The following is a 22,563-nucleotide window of genomic DNA, read 5'->3' as shown; positions in this document are numbered from 1 at the left end:
GAAAAATTGGTTTAAATTACAAAAGCAGCTGCAGGAGGATGAGAGTAGTTTTCTACCCTACTTGAACTTCCTGAACCACATCTCATCCGTAATTTATTAGCGTTGCTTTCTCGCTCCTCAGCCACATGAGCTTCCATCGCGTGCCCTGCCTGCTGACAGTGCCCACTGGCTCTGGCCAGGTGGTGACCCCATGGAAACCCATATGTGCTTCTGATCCAAGGCCCCTGAGGTCAGCAGAAGTATTTTTGCTGACTTAACTGCAGGCTCAGGGGCTTCAGATCTGTACCTAAATACACAAACTACCAGCAACTGCCTCAGGGCACAAGGATTTGTGCTATTGCTGGGTAAACTTAAAGCATGAAAGAACCCAATTTGGAGGCTGTAGTACAGATCACTGCCAGCTTTTACTAGATTAAGACTCAATTCAAACATAAAAGCTAGCAGTTCTCTCTGCTGTATCCCCTTAGACCATCTTTGTAGCATTTCTATCACACTCTTGCATGCAGATTACAACACAAGGTGTGCTTGTTCTGAAACAAAATCAGGAGTAGCAGCATTGTTAATGTGCCTTAAAGTGACTATATGCAAGTGTGAGGATTATGATGAGCAAAGCAAGAACCGTTACCAAATACTACCAATACCATGATACAAGGGATATAAAGGAAACATGTTGCCGTAATTCTTCTTTTATTCTACAGTTATCTTTCTTAGCAGTTTTTCCACTTTGTTGATTGCAGTTTTGGCACTCATCTGTGCCAAAAGTTTGCTCCGGGTTGGTGCTGCTTGGTACTTCAAAGAGAGAGGGAGAGGAGGCAGGACTAAACGGATGGAAGCACACGTTATTACAGCACCCGCAGAGTCAGCAAACTCCCTGCTGTCTGGAGGGAGTTCTTTCTGGGGCAATGGTAAAATGCTCCATCCTTGAGTCAACTTAAGTTAGACTAATTAGAGTACAAAGGAGACAGTGCTGCATCTTGGGGATGAACCCGCCTGATAATCAGTCTTTTCTTTCATCGTTTTTACAAGCACCTAGTATAGTACATAACATTGAAACAATTATTTGACTGAACAGCTCCTCTCTTTCTTGATGTTTTAAGGACACCTGCCCCTTCCTCTTTCTAGCAGTTGATCTCAACAATATTGTATTTCTCTAAGGGAAAAGGAAACACAATCCTCATGGCTGCATGGCTGAGGGCAAAATTGTATTCATAACAGCTGCTGAAGGGGGAGTGCGGATGGGATTAAAAACACAAAGGGACTGCACGGGAAGATTACTTCAGAAAGTCACTTGGGGTCTAAGTAATAATCCTAATAACCCCTGAAAACAGTAAGTATTTTCCTCAGCACTGCTATGGCTCTGCCAGCTGGGGGAATGTCACAAATATGCAGCTTAGAGATCTTTTGGTAATAATAGAAGCTGCATGTAGTAGGGAATATAATCTCAAAGCATTTACTTATTTAAAAAGTGTCTCTGGTCCTATAAAATAGATCTGTGGAGGCGATGAGCCTGTATTTAGCATGTGCAGCTGAATCTGCACTCTGGATTCACCCTGGTAGGTTTTTTGTTTACTCAACACCCATCTCTCTCTCTCTCTCTGCCTCTCTGCAAGCGTGTGTTGGTGTGAGACAGATGCTTATTCCAACTCACTTTTCAATAGACAGCAGAGCAGACAGCATAATGTCCAATGTTTTCTCATATAAGGAAAATAACAACTCTTTATAAATGAATGTTCACTCGGATCCTGATCCCGTAGCGAAGACTTTTCAGGGGTTTTACTTAGATGTGATTATGCATCAGCTTCTTTCAGTTCCTTGTAGAGTCCATGAGATGGATCTTTGACTTGTACCTGTTGGTTATTTTGAGTTTCAAATTATAAAAGAGCCTTTCTACTCATTCATTCTTTAAGGAAATGGAAAAGGTGAATAAGTCAGAAGAAAACTGCAAACTCAGACTGTCCCCTGCTCAGTTAAGGTTAACCAGCTGAAATGCTTGGTATGAGGGGTACAACAGTTTTAAAGCACTGCTGCAAACACCTCTCAGGCAGTATGAGACTTTGGTCTCTCGGTAAGATCTTCCCATGCATTTCTTGTGAACTCAGATTTTTTGCTGATTCCATGAATAACAGGTAAAGGGCAATGAAAAGGAGGTTGAAAAGAGCCATCTTTTCCCTTGTGTTTTTGTGCTCCCAAATTGTATGTTCCCATCTGCTGATTAATACTTATATTGGAAACTCTGAGGAGAAGGAGGTCTTTCTGCACCATACCTGGACAGTGCTTATCATAAAGGGATCTCCATCCTTCCTGATGGGAATGGACTTTTGTATTTTGGGATGCCAACCTCAAGTGTTACAAAAATATTAGGGATTACAAAAAGAACAAATATGGGGTTCTTGTTATTGAAAACATTTACTCTTCTGCTTTTAGTTTTCCTTCTTCCCCATTTCTTAATAGCTGTGAGAATTCCTTCCAAATGACTCTGGGAGCTGAGACTTTAAAAAAAAAAATCTAAACCCTGCAATACTTCATATAAAATTTTGGGAGTTGGTGACAGCTGCTATGTCCAAAGAAATTCTTGAAGCTGTGGATTGGGGAGTTAAGAAAAGAAGATGTATGCTGAACTGGAGTTATTTGGTGCATGATTTTGCTTTCTTCTACCTTGGACCATCTTGTCTCCTATCTTGTTACTGCTCGGATAATTTGAGCTCGGTAACAGTGGTTTTGCCACCTAAGTGGCCCCTTAAATGCAATTAGCCAAGGCAGAAGGCAAGTAGAGCTTCTGGTAGCCATTGCAAGAACTCCCTTATGTTTTGAGCTCCTGTGAGCCTGCTTCAGGTTTAAATACTCTACCTGACCAGTGGATTTGAGAACCCTTGGTAATATCTGGGCTAAAATGTGATTGTTTCTCTGGAAGCAGGATGAGTTGGAGTTAAATGCAGTAGCAGCTCCGTGACAGCTTCTGTGAACCAGGAGTTTACAGTGTTTATCTTTGCTGGAGGCAGAATGTTAGCAGGTTGTAAATTCAGATTGGGTTTCCTCTCAGCTTGGAAGACAAATCCAGATTCTCTGTGTTGTGTAGTTCCCTCCTGCTTTTACTTTTTTTTTTTTTTTCTTTTCCTCCTGCCTTTCTTGTAATCCCTTAACTAGTACTCTTAACATTCAGTGCTGGAGAAAGCAGTTTTGCCATGAGATATATTAGGAGGTTAAATGACTATCTTTGTGACTTAAGTAGTGGTATCCAAGCTTCACAGAAAGCATCTCTTTTTCCTTTTCTTTTAAAATAAATAATCGGATACCAGACACCTGAAGAGAACTGGTAATGCTAACAAAGAGTTAACCACAGAAATCAGCCCAAACCAAAGAAGTGTGTGACTGGAACATCCCAAAGCACATTTGATTTCTCTTTTGGAAAAAAAAAAAAAATACAGCTGACAGCATCCACCTCGTGCCTTGCAGCTGAGCTCTTCAAAGCTTCCTAAGGGATATGAAGCACCTATTCCCATTGAAACAAAAGACAGCTGATTTTCCTAGTGTCTCAGGAATTTTAGTTATGTAAGAAACATTACAAAAGAAGAGCCCCTGAGCAATTTTGAATCCCAGGATTCCTCACTGGGAATGGAAGGAATTTATATAATTTTGATGGACAGTGAAGTCACCAAAATATGCAGTTCTGGGGAAGCTGAGTTTAGTCCAATTCAGCTGACAGAGGAGGTTTCAGAAATACTGAAATCTGTCTCAGCTGCTTGCAGAATTACACCTATATTCAAGAAGCTTAAGCATTCTGGTTTGGAGATTCTTAAGGATTTGATCACTGCATTTTAAAAGTAAAATATTTCAACTTTTTTTTTGACATGGCATTTTTTTCAAAGTTGTTTCAAATAGACGGGCATTCTAAGAAGTGAAAGGAAAAGGGGAAGGAGCAAAGAGCAAGGACTAAATACCTAGAGATTAGCTGTTTTGACATTTTAAAGGGTGTTTACCCTTTTTCACAAAAGCTGTTTCCTGAAGGCCTTTTCTTGATACTCCATGAGAAAGAAAATGCCTGAAGGAGAAAGGATGCTCTGAGGAGCAAGATCTTTGCTTTTACTAATGATTAGCCTATGTCATAAATCTAGAAAACAAAGAAGACAAAATTCTTGCATGGATGGCCCTTTGGACTAGTCTTCTTAATGGGAACCAAGTCTGAAATACTACTATTAGCAGTAATTTACTACCTAATAAATTTAGTACCTAAACTCCCCAGTTGAGATGGGGCTTTCTTTTGCTGCTTGCCTGTGCATATGGCTTGTAAATGAAAACCTGTATAGCAAAGAGGTGGCCACTGAAGCACAGGTGGAAATCTCCTTGCTAGGGTAGGATGGAGGCAAACAGGGCTCCTGTGGCTTGTTGCGGAGTCATGCAGGAAGCCTGGAGCTTTTTCTGATCCCCCATATTCCCTAAGCAGAGCTATAGCCGCTTAATCACAATTACTCTGTCCGTGTATTTTGCAAATTAAAGGAGCATGTTTGAAAGGTCGACACGGCTAACCAGGTCATACTCTTCTGTTCTGCTTTTGACTTCTCAACTAAGGCCAGCAATGAGGCTTTTAATGAATATGGTTTTGCCAGGCAGATGTCTGTCCTGTTCATTCAGAGCTGCGGTGAGATCTAGCAATTCATTTCACATAGAAAGATGAAAGGAAAAAGATTTACTTAATAAAAAAAATCTTGCTTAATTGCCGTGGTTAGTCTCCTGCCTGGGTTTTATGGGTTCCTGCAGCTGGCTTTAATCTCCTGATTTAGTCTGGGAACAAAGGAGGAAAGCAGTGAACTTAAATCATGGCAGGAAGAAGTTGAAATTTTTTTGGCAGAACTCGGGAAGGTTAGAGACTTACTGTAAAGTGCAGCCCACAAACAGGCCACCAGGAGAGGCTCCCTGGGTTTTGGGAGATACAATAAAATAATTTCTTACAATGTGACCTTTACAGTCAGTAATGTCAAGGGCTTCTACTAGTCTGCGCAAGTAAGGGAGGATTAGCAGAGTTGCAAGAAACATTGAGGCTCCGGAGAAGACTGACCAAAAGGGGTCAGTGTTTGTTAAGTTGAAACACCAACCTGACAAATATAAACAGATGAGGATTTACGTGTGGAAATGCAGAGGATTTAGCACGAGCATCCTCTCCCTTGCCCAGCATGGCGAGGTACGGCATGCCCACGCTTGGCTCGCGTGGCCCAGGGACTACCTTATAGATGAGCCAATTCCCCCGGTTAGACTGAACCTGCATCTGTCTCTAATATTTACGTTTCGAATACTTCCTAAAGAAAAGTCTTCCGGCACAGCAGCTTGGACAACAGATGTGAGCTGAAGAGACTGTCTGTACAAAGCCGTGGTCACTGATCTAAAACCAGACTGCTCTCAGATCAAAGTACAGCATGCCAAGAATAGCATGGCATTTATGAGGAGCACAGAAGATGCAGAGCTAAGTATAACCCTCTGAAAACAAACAGTCTAACAGGAACCAGAAGGTTTAGTGTCTGGAAAGCTATTCCAGATATTATGAAGCTCACTGATTATAGGAATTTAGTACTCATTTAGCTTTTTATTCTGTAGCGCAGCCTTGTCTGCCCAAGCTGCTGTGTAAACTTTCTGTTGGATTGCAGTTTGACAATACTGCTAACCCCACGTAAGAGGTACCTTCTGCTGCTGAGGGTATTGCCCTGGTCCCCCCCCCCACCCCTCGCTTCTTGCTTCTGCACTTCCCTGGCACTGACATTGCTGCTTATCTGATCTTCCAGTGAGCCATCCACAAAGCTAAATCATCCACTGATTAACGCTACCAACTTAGCTTGCCAGTGAGTCAGCTGGGTGTTAGTGCCAGGCTAAAGGGAATTAGGAACCTGTACAGCCAGGGGCTCCTAATCAGCTTCATGTGGTATTAGCCTACTTGTAACTTCAGATTCTTCCTTTGCTGGTAGATTACTTATCTGTATCACAGCACACCCAGGCAATGCAGCCCCGCTTGGATCTATGCTTTGAGGATGACTTTCTTTGGAATAAGAGAGGTGATGCTCTCAAGGATTAGCATACGTCAGCAAAATCATACAGCATGTGAAGAACTGTGTGGAGTACTCAGCAGTCTGCCTTCTCTATAGCACTGCTGCAGGTAGCAGAACCCTTCCATGGCCATAGCAGTTTTGCAAGATTAAAATTTAAATTTAAATAGGAAACTATAATTTGAGCTCCTGAAATCATAAGTCACATCTTCAGTCTGACTGTTGCTGATTCAATTGCCTTTCAGTTACTGTCTTTATCAGCTGTATAGTATTATGTCTAAATACTGCTGAGATTTCTTGTAATTTGAGGATAGTGAAATGGAACAGCTAGATTTTCATTTGTAGTCGATCAGAATGTATTAATTAGAAGCATCATTTCTAAGTTTGACGTATGAGGAAGATAGGGTGCTAAACAGAAATCTTTGTATACAACTAAAAGCTTCAATTTGGAAATGAAATATTTGCTTGGAAATTGCATATTTAGACAAATGCATTTGCTGTGAGATTGTGTAAGTAAATGTTTTTACTTGGTCTTGATAAAAAATAAGTAATGATTTCTAGGCAAGCTGCTGGAGACTTTTTCTGTAATGTCTTTGAGATGCTGCTTGTTCTGCATGCCAGCAAAATGTTTTAATTCTCCATTTGAGAGATTTAAAGAGAGACAGTTATCTTGAGACAAAGCTGAGGCAGAGATTTCCTGTGCTATGAATTAATAACCTTAGAAGTTCAAGCAAGAAAGTCTTTCACTGTTCTGGCTACCATGTGTTCATAAAGCTTCAAAAACCCGTTCAGATGGAGTCCTCTATCCAGTGTGGGATTGAAGCTGACCTCTGGTATTCTGCGCCATTCTTAATGATGGTCTGTCTTTCATTGTTCTGTTGCAAGGTCTGCTTTTGTCAAAAGATCAAAAACTGTGCTTAACTTTCAGCACATAAACAATCAAACTCAAATAAATGAGCTGCTGCCCATAGGTTTCATGCATATGTAGGTGGCTTGCTTAGCAGGGTCTGTGTTTAGATCCAGAAAAAGGAAAGGGTGATTTTTGTTACTGGGCAGCAGACTTGGGGCCTTGGTTTAGTTACTGCTACCGTGGAGAGGACATAGCCAAAGTGACAGAGGCAATTTAGTGACACCCACAGTAAATACAGTAATTGTCTAGAATAACGTTGGAGAGGAAGATTTTGACTCCACTTTGGGTGGAAGTCCAAGCTGACAAGTTATGGCTGGTGGATGCTTTCAGGTTGTAGAGCTGTGCAGAAAAACCTCTGTGTAAGGACAACGGTCTACTCGTGAATAAGCAGACATGGCGAAGGGGAGAATTTTCCAGTTGGAGTGGGGAACTCCGCACTAAGGAAACCTGGAGTACTTCAGCTGTTTGTCATTTCTGTCTATTGTCACCGTACCTGCCTCCCTTAAGTAAACATGGTAAATGTATACATACTGCATAGATTAGGTGGGTAAATACAGGAGACTGTCAAGCAATTTGGCCTCCAGGTCCTCGGTCTCAGGGTTTATTGAGAGTATAACTTACAAATTTTTATGTACAAAGTTGGCACTATTGATTTAAAAAATTAATATTTAATCACAAGCATACAACAAGGTCAACGAATCTTTGGTAAGGAATTAAATAGGCTTTTCCTTGCTAGCACTCAAACACTAAGTAAATAAAAATTTAAGTGAAAACATTTGTAGCATATGCGTACAGACTGCATTTAAAAATGTATGGGGCTCAGTATTGTCTGACTTAATTTTGATTCATCCATTGACCTTGTTATATAAAACTCAATGCCCTTTTTAGAGGGAGAGTTGCAAATTGTGCTTCTGCATATTTATTTAGGAAGTTCAATCTTCTGGGTGTTCATACCCTAATTCCAGTGCTAAGTGCAATCACAACATTGATTTTTCTCACTAAACATAACCTACTTTACCCTGGGATAGAATTTTTTTTTAATGGGCTTTATATAATGGCATATATGAAAACCACTCAACTTAATGCCCCATACTGTAGTTAATTAACAAAATGGCATTGTAGCCGTGGTCTTTCGTCCTCTGGCAGTGTATTTTACCACTAACTTTGGCCATACAAAATGTCCGTCCTAATTAGCAGGAGCCCAGGATTGATTATGTCAAGCTACATGGCGGAAAGAGCAATTTGCAGCTGCTGACAAAGTTGTAATTCTGTGGAAAATCCAAACATGAGGCACCTCATTTTGACTGATGTTATGCCATTTCAGAGCCCATCTCAAGGAACGGCTGAACAAAGTATCTAAATGATCAGTTTTTATTTCTCTCCAGTTGCTAAATAACAGTATCCTAAAATACATCCAACCATCTCCTAAAATACATACTACCAAACCATACTGATGTATTTATACAGATTTCAAGATTGGTGGTAGTGTTTTCTTATTAATGAAATGTTTATTTATTGTTCATTTATTTGAACTGTAATAGGCTGGAAAACTTAATGGGACTTAGAGCTGTAATGAACCTTCAGTAATGGACTTGATTCTCCCTTTACTTTTTCTGTTCTCATTTCTGAGTAATTCAGCTGGAGGCATTAGAGATGCATCAGGTTTGTGCTAGTTTTACTAGAGCAGGACAGTAATCTGTGAAGCTCCATGGTGTTTCATGTTACAAATGAGAGAATTAAGCACTTATGCTTTTATAATGAGAAAAAAAATGTTTTCTTTTTCAATGCCTTAAATTAATTGTGTTTTGTCTCACTGTTAAAAAACTGCAAAAAGAAGACAGATTCTCTCAATCATTCATGACTACATTTTTAAAGTGTTTTGGTGTCTGAAGATGCAAAAAGACCAGTTTTTCCAAGGAATTTAGATGCTGAGTCCTCATAAATGTCAAGAAGATATGGGCATCTTGTTAGATGATGATTTCTGCTCAATAATTAACATTTTGTGTTGCATAAGTCCTTTTAGAAAAATAGATTTTTCACCATGCTTTAGCCTCTTTGCTATGGTGAAGCCAGTTCCTGCTGAGTAGAGGCCATGATGAACGTACTCTGGTGATGTGAATTTAAGCAGCCTTTTGCCTTCTCCATCCGATGCTGAGGCCAAGCTACTCACAGAGCCATGTAATTCTAACTGGCATCCTGCTCCCCACACACTCATCATCTTGTGTGAGTCCAGTGGGCTGGTGGAAGTTTGTCCCTCAGTGTCTTTTGAAGGGAAAGGCTGTATAAGTATCTCTATTTCTCATTCCTGATGCTTTGTAATAGAGTTGAAGATCAGCAGTTAAATGTTCTGCACCCAATAGCATCTTTGCTGGGAGTTCTTTATACAAATGCTCCTTCGTTAAGCAAGTGCTCTTTAATTAACCCTCCATACAGTTATTGCTGATGTTCTTAGCATCACTAGATAAGTATAGTTAACTTTTCCACGGGACATAACAACTAACAGTGGCAGAAACTTGCATCCTATAAGAACATCTCTGAGATACAAAGCCTTGTCTTAACCTACAGCTGTATTCTCTCCAGGCTGGAGATTTCAAACAGAAATTTCCGTGGGAATCTGTTACAAAGAGGCAATTGTCAGGCAGAAGAGCAACAACCTGTCCACAGATATCTAGAAGAATATCATATGGAATAAAAATGAGTTATTTAAAAAACTCCAGTGAAGTATTCCTCTGTGCAATGACGAAGCACAAGTTTGTCTTGATACAGATGAACAGAACTTTCCCAAGTCTTCTGTTGGGACAAATTTTTCTTTGGGAGAAATTATTGCCAGAATAGAGAAAAGAACCTTGAGTGCAGGTTTTCCTACACGTTCGGTCTTAATCATAACTCCAGCCTGCCGTTGGCAGAACAGATAAAGGCACACAGTTAGCTGGTTCTGTCCAAAAAAAGTGATGTGTTGCCTTAGATCTGCATTCATGATACCACTTTCTTATTCACTTGTGGATTAGAAACATATCTAATACTTAGCTTAAAACTGATATATTGAGATTTCCGTGCCTGAGCTACATTTGGAAGATCACAGTCCTGAATGACTCTCTTGTAAACTTTTTACAATTGCTGTTTCCAACAGGGCAAAGGTGAAGAAAGGTGTAAACATTCTCAGTGCAAAGACAAGTGACCCCCGGCAGTGGGACGTGAAACAAGAGGTGGGGAATGGTGGAAAGCATTCGACCACAACAGTTATTTGTCAGAGGATAGCACCAAGTTCAAGGAACAGGTATGAAACCTCATATTCTCAGCACATTAAACTCATTTATATCCATGATACCATTCATTGGCTGAAAGACTTGGGGCTCATATTACCACTACTCATAGCTATTAAACCTGTAGGCTGGAAATCTGGAGATGCTTATGTTAACTATGGTACCATCTGCTGATCTATAACAGGGCATCTCAGTTTCCAGGTAATAAAATTCATCAGTTTAAATTAAAAAATGAATAGAATAGGCCTACGTTGGGGGGTGAGGGTGGGGGAGTGTAATTTTGGCATAAATATGAATATCTTTAATTTTAAAGGTTTTTACTGAACATAATTTTTTGACTTGATAGTTTTGACTTTGTTTCTCTGAACGTATCACAGCCTCTGTGGTTGGTTCATCAAGAAAGCAATGAATTCTTCCACAGTGAACCACTGTAACTTTCAAGCATTGGTACAGGATAATTCAAACCTTTCAGTATTTAGTGTCTTGTATGTAATACAGAAGAATCCCCTTTTGCAAACAGTTACTTCTTCCAGATCTGGGGATTCCTGTGCTAAGCCATACACTGGTAACTGTCGGAGGCAGAGCAGTGCACTCCAGGGAACACTGGTATGAATTGGCCTGCCAGTGCCTGCTTTCCTGTTTAATATATTTTTACTGAGACTTGGTCTAGTTGTTCCACAGACAAAAAAGCAGTACTTTTTCAGTAAGTATGATTGTCTTCCGCAACACATAGTAAAGTCGTATATTGGTGCTTTCAGTGGAAGTTATTTTGCTCTTGCTGGGTGTCATCTTAATGAATTCTCACAACACTGCTGTACGTTAGTCCACACAGAGCATTTTCATTGTACAAATCCGAGCAATGCTTCCCTAGCTCTGCGCTTATTATTAGCCTCAAACCTGGACTCATTGAAGAGTATCATAAAATCTTTGGTGAGTGCTGGGTTGGTTATTGCTTTCCCACGCAGTCAGTTTGTACTATCTTCAGGCACAGAAAACCTGAGCAGATTTTAACATTTGTATTCTATGCCCAGTCAGAGTGCCTGGGAAATATTAGACTTCTGTAAAGTGCAGGAATTTCTCTTGTCATGAGCAGCTCACTGATTCAATGTATTTACACTTAGTATCATTGCAGTTAGTGAGATTTTCAGTGGAGAGTTTGGGCAGAGGGAGAGTAAAGGGAAAGGAAAAATACATCATTTGAGTCTGCCAGCAGTAAAAAACAAAACAGTTTGAAAGGGAAGACATGGTTTTAGAACAGCATGTAGCTCTGAGTGTATTTGCAACAGCGGAACTATAATAGTCAGGTTATGAAACCCCAAATTAAATCTTCTCAATCCAATTTGCATAAAGTCTAATTAACCCATAAAAATATTTTTAGCACTAATTATGCAAATGAAAGTCAATGTTTTAATTAATACCTCTTTCATTTGTGTATGTAAATAGTCACTGCCTTCTGAAAGCATGACGAACCTAGGTTTGAATGAAAGGTTTGCGTACAAGGAAGAGCTGGATAGGGAAGCCTGGGCATGTGTGTACTGAGATCCCAGTGGGAAAGCATACGACGTAGTGGGCATTACGGTTACTGAGTTTCTAAGTGTCACTTGGAGCCCTCTGCGCAGAGCACGAATATTCTATTAAGCTAATTTAATTTGGTTGAGAATTGCAAGTCCCTAATGGGATCTTTCTGTGCTGCCACCAGCTTTTTCAGGCTAGTTTAGCAGTGCAGTTCATTTAGGTGATGTGCAGTTCTGTAGCAAGGTCAGCGTAGATGTGAGGTACTGTTCTGGAGTTCCAGCATTAACACAGGCTAATCTGCTGTTGCAGCAAACTCAGCCAACTCATAAATATGTTGGTTAATTTAAGTAGAGAGAGGTGTTTTCCACTGTCTTTGCAAAAAAGCTTCTGAAAAGCAAGTAGATGAAAGTTTGTAGTTCTTGAATGCTTTATGAACATTCACACAGCTTGTCAAGAAGATGATAGTATGTTATTTTTCTTTACATGACCAGCTATTTCTAGCACAGCTGAGAGAATCAGCTGGCAGGAACGAGAATGAAGGGTCTTCTACAATTGTGCCTTATTCCTCTGTTGCAATCAACAGAAGTAATTTGGCTCTCCCCTTGTATTGTCACACATCCCCAGTTGGTTGTGAAATAAGAATATTACTTAAATTCATAAATAGATTCTCAGTGCATTGGAGTGCTGCCTCCTACAAACTATTTTGTGGTAACCAGATAAAACTGCATCTAGGATTCATTCTGGTCGTAATGGGGAGAGTGATGTGTTGGGTTGTTAGGCACATGAACAGGAAATTCTGGCCTTTATGTGCTCTCATTTACTCGGGAATCTCCCTGATGCACCATGGAGACCCATTGCACTCTTTCCCCTTCATATCCCTGGAAACATATGCCCATACTCAATAAAACTACTCATTTTTGTTGTCATGTTGCTTTTCTTTTCTTGCATATTTCTACTATCATTAGTGTATGGATATAATTACATTGTAAGCACTTTGAAACAAGCAGTTTATATCTGAATGCAACACCACTTAGCAGCTAATATACCTTTCACATCACATAAATAATAAAAAACAAGGGACATATTTTAGATACATCACATCAATAATTGTTTACCGTTACATTTTGAGAATTTAAGTGGGTCACACCTTTTTGCTTTTTAAAGTAATATTTGTTCTCTTTGAATTTGTGCTGCTAAAGCCAAGAGCCATAGCTTCTTAATTTAGATTTATTCAGAAAGACTTTACCACTATAGCAAGTAACTGAAAACAGCTTGAAATCAGCAATGTTTGTGTGCCTCATAATGCAATTTGTGCTGAGACTCAAGTAGCTATTGATGAGGATAACAACAGTGTTGATAGTGAAAACAAGTTTTAGACTACTGCTTGGTCACTTGTTTTCCCTTGTTGTTTCTTGTTTCTGGAGGAAAGCTGGTAAGTTTGAAATGTGTCCTCAGGGTGGATGAAGAGATATTTTTGGTTACTATTATAACCATTTCCATATCTTAGTCTTGCCTCTGTTTGGTTCCAGCCTAAGCCTTGTGTGGCTGATTTATGATGTACCACATCTACCCTGAGACCAGCCTCAGTGAAAGGGCTTGTATTTGCTGTCTAGTTTATTCTGGATTGCCACCACTGGGTATAAGAGCTGCTCCAAGGCAGAGCAAGGGTTGTCTTTAACCTAAGTAATTTTCATCGTCCTTTTTTTTTTTTTTTTCTTTTTTTTCTTTTTTGTTACAGCACACCTCCACCAGCTGGTATGCTGTCAGTTGTAGGGATGAGAAAGACGGATTAAGGGCAGGAGCAAGGAGGGTTAGGGGAATTTCTTAAGCTGGCTTCTCTGCGAAAGCCAGAGCATCCTATAACTGCGGTGTCAAGAACTAAGAAGCAGTGACTGGGGCTAATCGAGGCCTAACTCCTCTTGGTCCTTCAAACCTGGAAGTGGGCTGGAACAAGCTGCCTTCAGTCTGTTCTTGGGCTGATGTTTCTGCCCGTGGATGCTGTACTTTGTTTGCGGAGGAATGGAGTCACACAGTGCTTTTGATTTCTGTCGACCGGGTAGAGAAACTGAGTGTGGGAGAATGGAGAGACATTTAGAAAAACTGACATAATGGAAAACTGCTGTGATGTAGCACTTAATCCTCTTGGCCTTGAACCTTTTGAGAGGCCCGTGGGCTTACAGCTCTCCAGCCATCTGTCTGATCGAGAGGCAGACTCGGGAAGAGTGCTTCCAGATGTTATGTTTATGTTTCAGACTGTGTCACAATCGCTTATTCCCCCCACTACACGTGCACACATTTTTTTAGTTTTAGGTTTGGTTTTTTTTTTTAAACACTGTCTGGGTATCATTGCATTCACATGGAAACAGCTAATGGTGTTACCAGGTTGTGTTTCATATCATCAGGGCATGGAGGAAAGCAACAAAGCTGTTACAATTCTGTGCAGGTCCTTCCTCTGTCTGGCAGCACCATAGCCTGCCAAGGGATGTCAGTGAAGTGAATTCTCTTGTGCTTGAAAAATAAAAGTAAAGCGTATATGTACAACACGCCTCAAACTTGAAAAACTGTAAGCTGTGTGGTGTGTGTGTCTGGCTATACCTGGAGACAGTCAGTCTGTGCCCAATATACGGACACAGAGAAAGAGTATTCACGCATTACGAGCAGGGTATTATTAATATTTTTAGAATCTGGGTCATCTTCCTCTGGCACAGTTTTGGGTCAGTGTGGTTTGTAGAGCTCAGCAGAGTGGCAGTGGTGCCTGCTGACCTCAAAACCTTGCAGGCTGAGCAGAGGACACCGGTTTTCACAAGGACTCAGAGGCTTGGCGCTCATGGGTCAGGATTTTTTCATTACAGTTGTTTATCCTTCTGACTGATAATTGAGGCAGGATCAGAGCTGAGATGGCACATGCCACTACTGTAGTAGTAGTAGATGCTTGGGAAATGGTATACGTCTTCAGGAGGTCACATGTGTGTCTGCAGAAACTGTTTTGTACAAACTATAGAAATACTTTGGGAGGAAGACATCAGCAGTGGATTTCTTTTGCCATTGAACCCCAAAAGAGAAACAATTTCCATTCATTTGTGAGAAGGTCACATATGAACAAACATTATGGCCTCCTGAGTATTTTGTTTTAAGCATCATGCATATTTTGGTGCAAATTAGGTGCAGTCTTTTAGGCTGCTGGCAAATTACCAGTGCAACCCTCAGAGCTTCCAAGGCAAGTCGTTCCTGTGATGTGCATCTGTCTGCTTAAAATGACACACGGGAATGTATGCATGTAGCTGTCAGTAACAGTATCAGGAATAATATAGCCAAGCCTTTACCTACTGCTTTAAAGATCCTTCCCCTCTACCCTTTCTCATCTGATTTCCCAAATAATTTATCTCTGCCTGCTGTCTTTGCATTTTGAGATTTCTCTTTATATTGGGATGCCTGCTTCAGGTCAAATTAGGGCACAGATGTCTCCAGCGTACGGTTTAGGTGCCAAAGATACACTGGACATCTGCACATATGGTGGAGGATCAGCCAGCTGTGCCTTGTAACAATAGCTTTTCTAGGGCACAGAAGACTAGGGTTAGAAGGTTGCTTCCCAAAGGAGCCTTTCATATGGCTCCTCTTTTGCTGCTTTGAAAGTCAGGAGTGTTTATCAAAGCCCTGGGCTGGGGAGGGAGGAAGGATGAAGAATGTCTCTCGTGTCTCTTTCAGGAGTAGGCTGCTGGCAGGAAGGAGGCGGATGCGCCGTTGCCTCGCTCGCTCTGTCTGCCGCAGTGTCTAAGCAAGTGTCTGCACAAACTGTCTTGAGAGGGAATATTTGTTTCTTATGCCTTATGGTCTTACTAGGTACTTGTGGGAACGGGGCAACTTGTTGAACCTTATGAATCCTGAGTGGTTTTGACTTAATGGGCAGCCCTCACTTGTATTAAGGAAAAGCAAATTCCATGGGAGCCCTCATGGACAAGGACTCTCACTGAGCCTGAAGGACCCTTTCTTTTCAATACTTCAGTAATGCAAGTTCAGAAGGATCAAATTTGAGATAACTATAGCAATTGTCATGGCAACAACATACATCTGTCTAGTTTTCATCTAGGACCTACCACGGCGAGGCCCTGATCTATAATTAGAGTGTTGGCCCTACCATAATCCAAATAAATAACAACACTATTATCAATCAATTGTTTCAATAGAAATTTGTGTTTAACTTGTCATCAGCATAAATACCTCCTTTCTAATAGATAAAGGCTGAGTCAGAAAACCAACAGGGTCTGCACAAGTGTTGTGGAAGATACTAAATGGAAAATATTTTCTTTCTTATCAGGTATGTCGCAATATTCTCTCTTCTGTTTGAAATTCAAAGCAAGATATTATAATCTAAAATAAGGTTTTTGAAAGCCTGTTGTTGGGCACTACTGAAATTAATTTTCATGTTGGATTTCAGCAGAACCAATGTTAGACTCAGTCTTGACCATTCAAAAAATACATCAGACTTTATAGATAACTTAACATAGTATTTGCCAAGGAGTAAGGCATTCCCATGAGTTTTCTCTCCAAGAAAAGAAATTAATTAATAGAGGTGAGATAACAAAATGCATGAAATGAGATCTATCCATGATGTCTACAGAAGTTCCAGCCCAGTTCCAATTAATTAATTTTTTACATTTTTTTGCCTACTTTGGAGTTCCTGGGTCTGTTGGGAAGCAGAAGGGCTGAAGCACCAAGAGAAAGGTCATTCTTCACATATTTCTTGCCCATATGAAAGCATCAAATTTGTTTGCTCAGCAAATCTCTATAGTTCGGAAAAGCTTTTTACATGCTTATCAAAACCAAATGCTGGAGGCTTAGCCAATGCATGCAATAACCCAGCCTTGCTGAGAAAGCTGTCTTGCTTGCTGTCAGTGCCTTCTCTGCTTTCCAGTCAGGTTGGAAAAATTGTTTTATTTCATTATTATGTAAATAGAGCAGAGCCCCACACATATTAAATTGAATAGGATGTGCAATCATGGAATAATGGGACAACAGCTTTATATCCATTCCAAATTGATAGATGGGTTCAATAATAACTGTAATTCCTGATGTCCAGGGTGAGATTATTTTTTGATATCTGACAAAGTAGTCATTTCTCAGAGAGTGACTAGAAAACATACAGTCTACTTTTCAGGCTTTGACTTATGTCTGAGCGTGTGTTTTGCAGAGCTTCCGGAATATGCAGTAGGAAAGGCTGGCTGTCCCACTTGCATCTTCTGCCGAAAGCTGCTGTGTTCTTGCCTCTTGCACACAGCAATCTCTATTGCTTTCCGTTTTAATAGCTGTCATTCATAGCGAGGTTATTCGTGAAAATCTCCTTCTGATGCAGCACATTCTTGGACTGATAGTTCTCTTAATTTTTTCTCTTTGCACTTTAAATCATGAGTTCTAATTTGGGGTGAGGTCAGCTCTTATTTATCTGTGACAGTTGGCGTGGTTTGGATGTTTTAGCAGCTATAGTAATGCAGCCTTCCTTGTGATTTGGAGGCAGTGGAAGATAAGAGACAAAAGATGCAGAAGTGGGGGGGGAGGAATTTGTGCATGTGTATTTTTTCTCACACTGTCTTTGAAGCAGAAACATCTGCTGAAAGCCATAAACAGCTGAGTTCAGCAATACCACATCACGCTGCCAAGCAACTCTGCTTTCCTCTGTAACTTTCACAGCAGAGGAAATAAATCAGTCAGGCAATAAAGAATGAAGAAAATTTAGGAAAAAGCGCCAAAAGCCAAACCTTTCTAGAATAAAGTGAATAAGATCTTTGTTAGTATTCGGCGGAGCAAATTGAAATATGTTTCTTACACACGTAAGCTCTCTGTACCATTGCTGCTTGAGGAATTTTGTAATAACAAAACTCCTCTGAACTCAAGACACTTAAAACTGGTCAGGAGAGACCTCTGGAAAATAGGTTACAATCTCGTAAAAGAAAATTAGATGATTTTAAACATTTTTCCAATCTCATGCCTTTGTCGGATCAGTAGCAGCTAACCAAGTGACAGTGGTAAAGTATCACCGTTTATCCAAGACCTTTACGTTTCCTTAGACAAAGCACAATATATTAGACAGGTGAAACATTTGTTTCTGCACGGACTTACTGAGATTTACTTTTCTACTCAAAATTACTTTAGTTTGATGAGTTACTGCCTATTTAAAATACAGATAAAAATATCTTCTCCATTTCTTTCTTCTGTTATATAATAATGGTGACTGCTCTATGAGACAGATAGAAAATTATTACATAGATGCTAAGTCTTTGTTGTAAGTCTTACAAGTTAAGCAAGGTTGGTAAGAAAACCAGCAGATCATGGTAACTGCTGACTCGGAGGATTTTACTGCGTGTTGCTGGTGCTGTGGGCTCCTACTCCCCGCTGGTAGCAGAGCTCTCCCTCCAGTCACCACTCCTGGCTGTCACTTTGATTCAGATCATTAAGTTCTATTCCCAGTTGACCTGTGTACGTAATTAAATAAGTGATGTTACTTGTATACCTGCAGCAAGGGATAGTTAAACACTACTCCTGCTGCCTTCTTAGTTCAGAGACCACATCATCTGTCTTTTGTTGTTGTACCTCTCACCAGGCCTAAATAATAGAAAGACAGAACTTGGGTGTTTTTTACAAACTGCAGGTTTTTTCTCTCTTTTTAAAATTCAAAATAAGTTTAAATGCATTTCATTAGCCTCTGACATTACATCCATCGCCTATCCTCCAGTTGGAGATAGTTGTAATGAAAAAATAATTTTATAAGCACATTAAAATTAATCACTTAAAATCACTTATATAATTGATACAGGCTTTATAGAGGAAGTTGAGTCTTCATAAACACTTGGCAGACCTCACTGTTGTCTCATTAGTACCAGTTTTACATTGGTTTGGCTCCACTGGGTTGAATGAAATTAATCTACTGATTCTCACTTTTGTGATTTAAACCAGGATCAAGCCTTACATGATCATAAGATGTTTGTTTAAACTTATTTGCAGTATCCAGTTCTGTGATTACAAATATATTGGTTTGAATGACAAACCAGCATGAGGTCCTGAACTCAAAAAATTTGAAGACCTGATCTGACAGGTGTTGTTAGTGCTTCAGTCCAGGTGTGTTTGCGTCTTTGAGACACTCACATCCCAGGCTTAGAAAGCCTTGCTCTTCAGTTATCTTCTTAGAAAAATGCTTGCAATAGCTGGGCTGCTAACAAATACAGCTCTCGTCCTACAACTTGCTAGTATTTTTTTCAGTATTTCCATGCACTCTCGTCTATCTCCATCCATCTGCTGTCTCTCTTCTGCTATATTAGTAGGCTGCTGAAGCAGACAGCGTGTTCATTATTTGTACAATATGCAGCAAGGTTCTAGCCTATGACAAGGCTCCTACTCTTAATAATAAATAATCACCTCCTTTATCTGGTTAATTCTGTGTCTGCCTGAAAATAATTGAATGGATCCATTTCCTGGTGTGAAGCATGTTTGAAACTTTTGCATGCTGATATGGGGATAATACTACTTTGTTGCATATAACTACTAATAGGCCAAGTTACCAGTGCTTCACACTGCATGAAGCAGCACCATTATTGTTCTGCAAACACCCTAGAGCATATGAGCACTGTTAGCAAACACAACAGTTTATGTAATTCAAGCTGGACATAACACAACTCAGCAAAACCAAGGACTTCTCACATTCTGTTGATGGATTCCATTCAATTCCTCCTGCACGTTTTACATAGTAGGTAGAGATAATACGTGATTTTACCAGCTTAGAAAGTAAAAATCTTTGTCTGTTATAGACAAAGCAACTCCTGTAGTCTAAAAAACTAGCTTGCATCAGAGATCATTGCAGTTGTCCACACATAACTGTCTTACACAAGAAAGAGTAGTTACTCTATTGGCTTCTATAACTCATCATTTGCAAGTCATAATTTATCTACAATTCAGGCTGCAGGGAGACCTCTGGTATTTCACGTTCTGGGAATGAAGGAAGATCTTGTTTTTCTTCACTGTCACTTCATGGTGAATATCAGCAAATACTGACATTTTAAAAGGCAACCTCTTTTTTCAGAGCTGTGCAGCCATAGTCCCTTAAGTGTAAATCAGTGTTGAATTTGTCTTGCTGTGTCAAGTGCTTGTACGAATCACCTGGTTTGAGTTGGTTTCTGTTACGTGAATTGGTGGGTTGGAGGGGACATAGGAAGTGTTTGGAGGATACTGTATATTTCCTGGCAATTGAACAAGGTAAAGGTGGGCTACTCTTTTGAAAGGTAGGGGATGTCTGTGAGTTCTCAAAAAAATTGGTTATGATCCATCAAATACTGGCTAAATAAGACCCCTGGGGTTCTGTTTCTTTCAGTAGACGATACTGGATGATTAAGATCTGTAAGCATATTCTTTCGTAACACTTCGAAAATTAAGAATGAGAAATGAAATGGGAGTGGCAGTATTATACGAAAGCAGCCACTGTTTTTTGAATGCGCTTTTTCCTTACGCAAGGAAATTCAGTACTTTTTCCTGGAAAAATCTGTGATGTGTTCTTACTACTTTCAAGGGTCAGAATGAGAAGTGTCAACAGCTGGTATAAATCAGTGTAGATCTGCTGAAACAATGTATACCAGTTTGTCTCACTATCATTCATGAAGAACTCATACAACTTTCCCGTTATTACTTTGCCAACATGCTAGTAATTTCGTGGAGAAGTAAATTTATTAAAGAAAACTGAGATGCTTGTTGTAGGGGGTTTTTTGGGTAGATCAATGCTGAATACTTGATTACTTGCCAGGAATTTCAGTTCCAGTTAAATTTCCAGGGAAGAAACCTTAGCTTCATTGAAGCAAATGGCAAAATTTCTTTTGCAGTCTGAATTTCACCCCAAGTTTAGACTAAATTTTTACTCTTCTCTCCTTCCTTCTCTCTGATATACAGCTCGGAAACCAAGAATAGAACAGAATAGAATATTTCAGTTGGAAGGGACCTATAACGATCATCTAGTCCAACTGCCAGATAATCTCTTTCCTGCTCAAGGCTCTGAACAGCAGCTTACAGGCTCCCCTTCCATGTGTATACCTGCGTACATGATGGTAATTATCACAAAAGAAGTTTTAAGTAGCACCCCATTGATTTTTGGTTTCCATGCTGCAAATTAATGGACTGAGCATGCACTCTTTGTAATCACACTAGTAGAAATTCAATAATGACTCTTCCAGAGTACTTGAGTGACCTCAGCCACTGAATTCATTCCTATTTCGACTATTTTTAATAAGACTGGCATATTTAGCAATGCCATCGGATGACTTGAAAGCAAAGTGCCCTGTCAACCAAAGCGTTACTGATAGACCAACTAACAAGAATTTCAATGTTTATATCTTACCCAAAATAGTTTACAGCTTCTGTGTGGCAATGTTCATTGGAATGTACTAAGGAAAAGAAATTTCTGATTTGTATAATCTGCATGAAGTATTCCGTTATAACTACTAGATTTCAACCAAGTCAGAACTCAGCAAGTACCTCTGACAGTCCCCAAAGGAATATAATCTCTCTGGTTAGTTTAGCAGTTGTTCAGCTAGATTTAGAGGTTTTAATTGTATTTGGTTATCATTTCTTACAGCGTTTTTGTCATGTCTGAAAAAGTGTAATAGGATGATGAGGCTCTCCACTTGGAGATGCTATTTGTCAATTTTTATCTTGAGAAATGTTCAGAAATTTAATGATACTTACTGGGAAGGAATGTTTAAAGACAGATCTTGTTCTTTGCTGCACATCTGTTTGGCTATGTATACTTGTGTAGTTCCACAGTTTGGTTATACCTGCTGTGATTTCCTCACAAGAAGCTAGTAAACTCCTATGCATTACAGATGAACACTATTTAAATGCATAGTAAATACAAGCCGTTCCCAATAGTACTCTTACTTAGAAAAGTTAACCTAAAAGTGTCACGGTAAGTGTAGGGGACTTGATCACTAAGAATTGGCTAGAAACTCAGCTTTTGCTAACATTCCTCCCAGAACCATCCAGGAAAGGGCTTGTTGCCATGTTCTGTTAATCAAAGCTGTATTAATTATTTTGACAGGCAGCCTCTCCTGCTCTTTTCAGTATTCCTAGGACTGGTAGAATTGCTGAGGTGAGAGGAAACATGTAGTCATCAGACATCATATAATTGCCACATCCTTCAGTGATGCAAATCAGTAGAGATTTGTTGTGGTTCACTGTCGATCACATATAAATTCACCGTGTGGGTTTATTAAAAAAAAAAATCTCAGAAGATACCCAGAGTCACAGAACAGACTTCCATTTAGAGCAGAACCCAGGACATTTGAGGGCAGTGGTTTTTACAGACCCCGCTGACCATGTTGTGCATAAATAGGCCCTGGCTTTATAAATGTTTGAAAAATGTGAACTCCTCACCATTATCTGCTCCCAGAGGAATACTGATTTCACTGGCTTTGCTTTGAGTGCCACACCTCAACAACTGGTTTTGAAAAGATGTGTCTGTAATTGGCAATAGAAGAACTTATGCTTTTTTAATAGGAGTTAATACCTAACTATCAGGACAGGAGGAAATAACCAGGTTTTGAATTTGGAGCCTGATTCAGCATTCAGTGAAGTTTGGAGAAGACTGTCCATTACCATTGAGTCCTGCTCTTGATGAACAACTTTAGAACAGCTTGTACATCCTAAATACATTTAAGAATACAACTACTAACTATGCACACCACTAAGCACAAGTTAATTGCTGCCTGAAGGACAGAAGATGAAAAAAATATCCTTTCAGCAACTATCGGTTGTTTTTTTTCCAGGTTTTCCCACCCAGGTCCTTTTAGAGCCCTCTTTTTAGATCTGCTCAATG

The 22,563-nt window shown here is 39.9% G+C and overlaps 1 protein-coding gene across 2 annotated transcripts in view; it reads left to right on the top strand.

Annotated features, from left to right (window-relative positions):
* Positions 1-22,563, top strand: part of TMEM132C (transmembrane protein 132C) — a 219,163-nt gene that overhangs the window by 116,980 nt on the left and 79,620 nt on the right. For both annotated transcript variants that reach the window (XM_075168147.1, XM_075168146.1), the window contains exon 3: positions 10,070-10,216. In XM_075168147.1, coding sequence (XP_075024248.1) covers positions 10,070-10,216 — 147 coding nt within the window. The remainder of the gene's footprint in view (positions 1-10,069; positions 10,217-22,563) is intronic.

This window comes from Calonectris borealis, chromosome 18, assembly GCF_964195595.1.
Source record: "Calonectris borealis chromosome 18, bCalBor7.hap1.2, whole genome shotgun sequence".
In the NCBI taxonomy this organism is placed as follows: Eukaryota; Metazoa; Chordata; class Aves; order Procellariiformes; family Procellariidae; genus Calonectris; species Calonectris borealis.
Note: the sequence above shows the minus strand (reverse complement) of the source record. Positions and strands in the feature narration are given on the sequence as shown.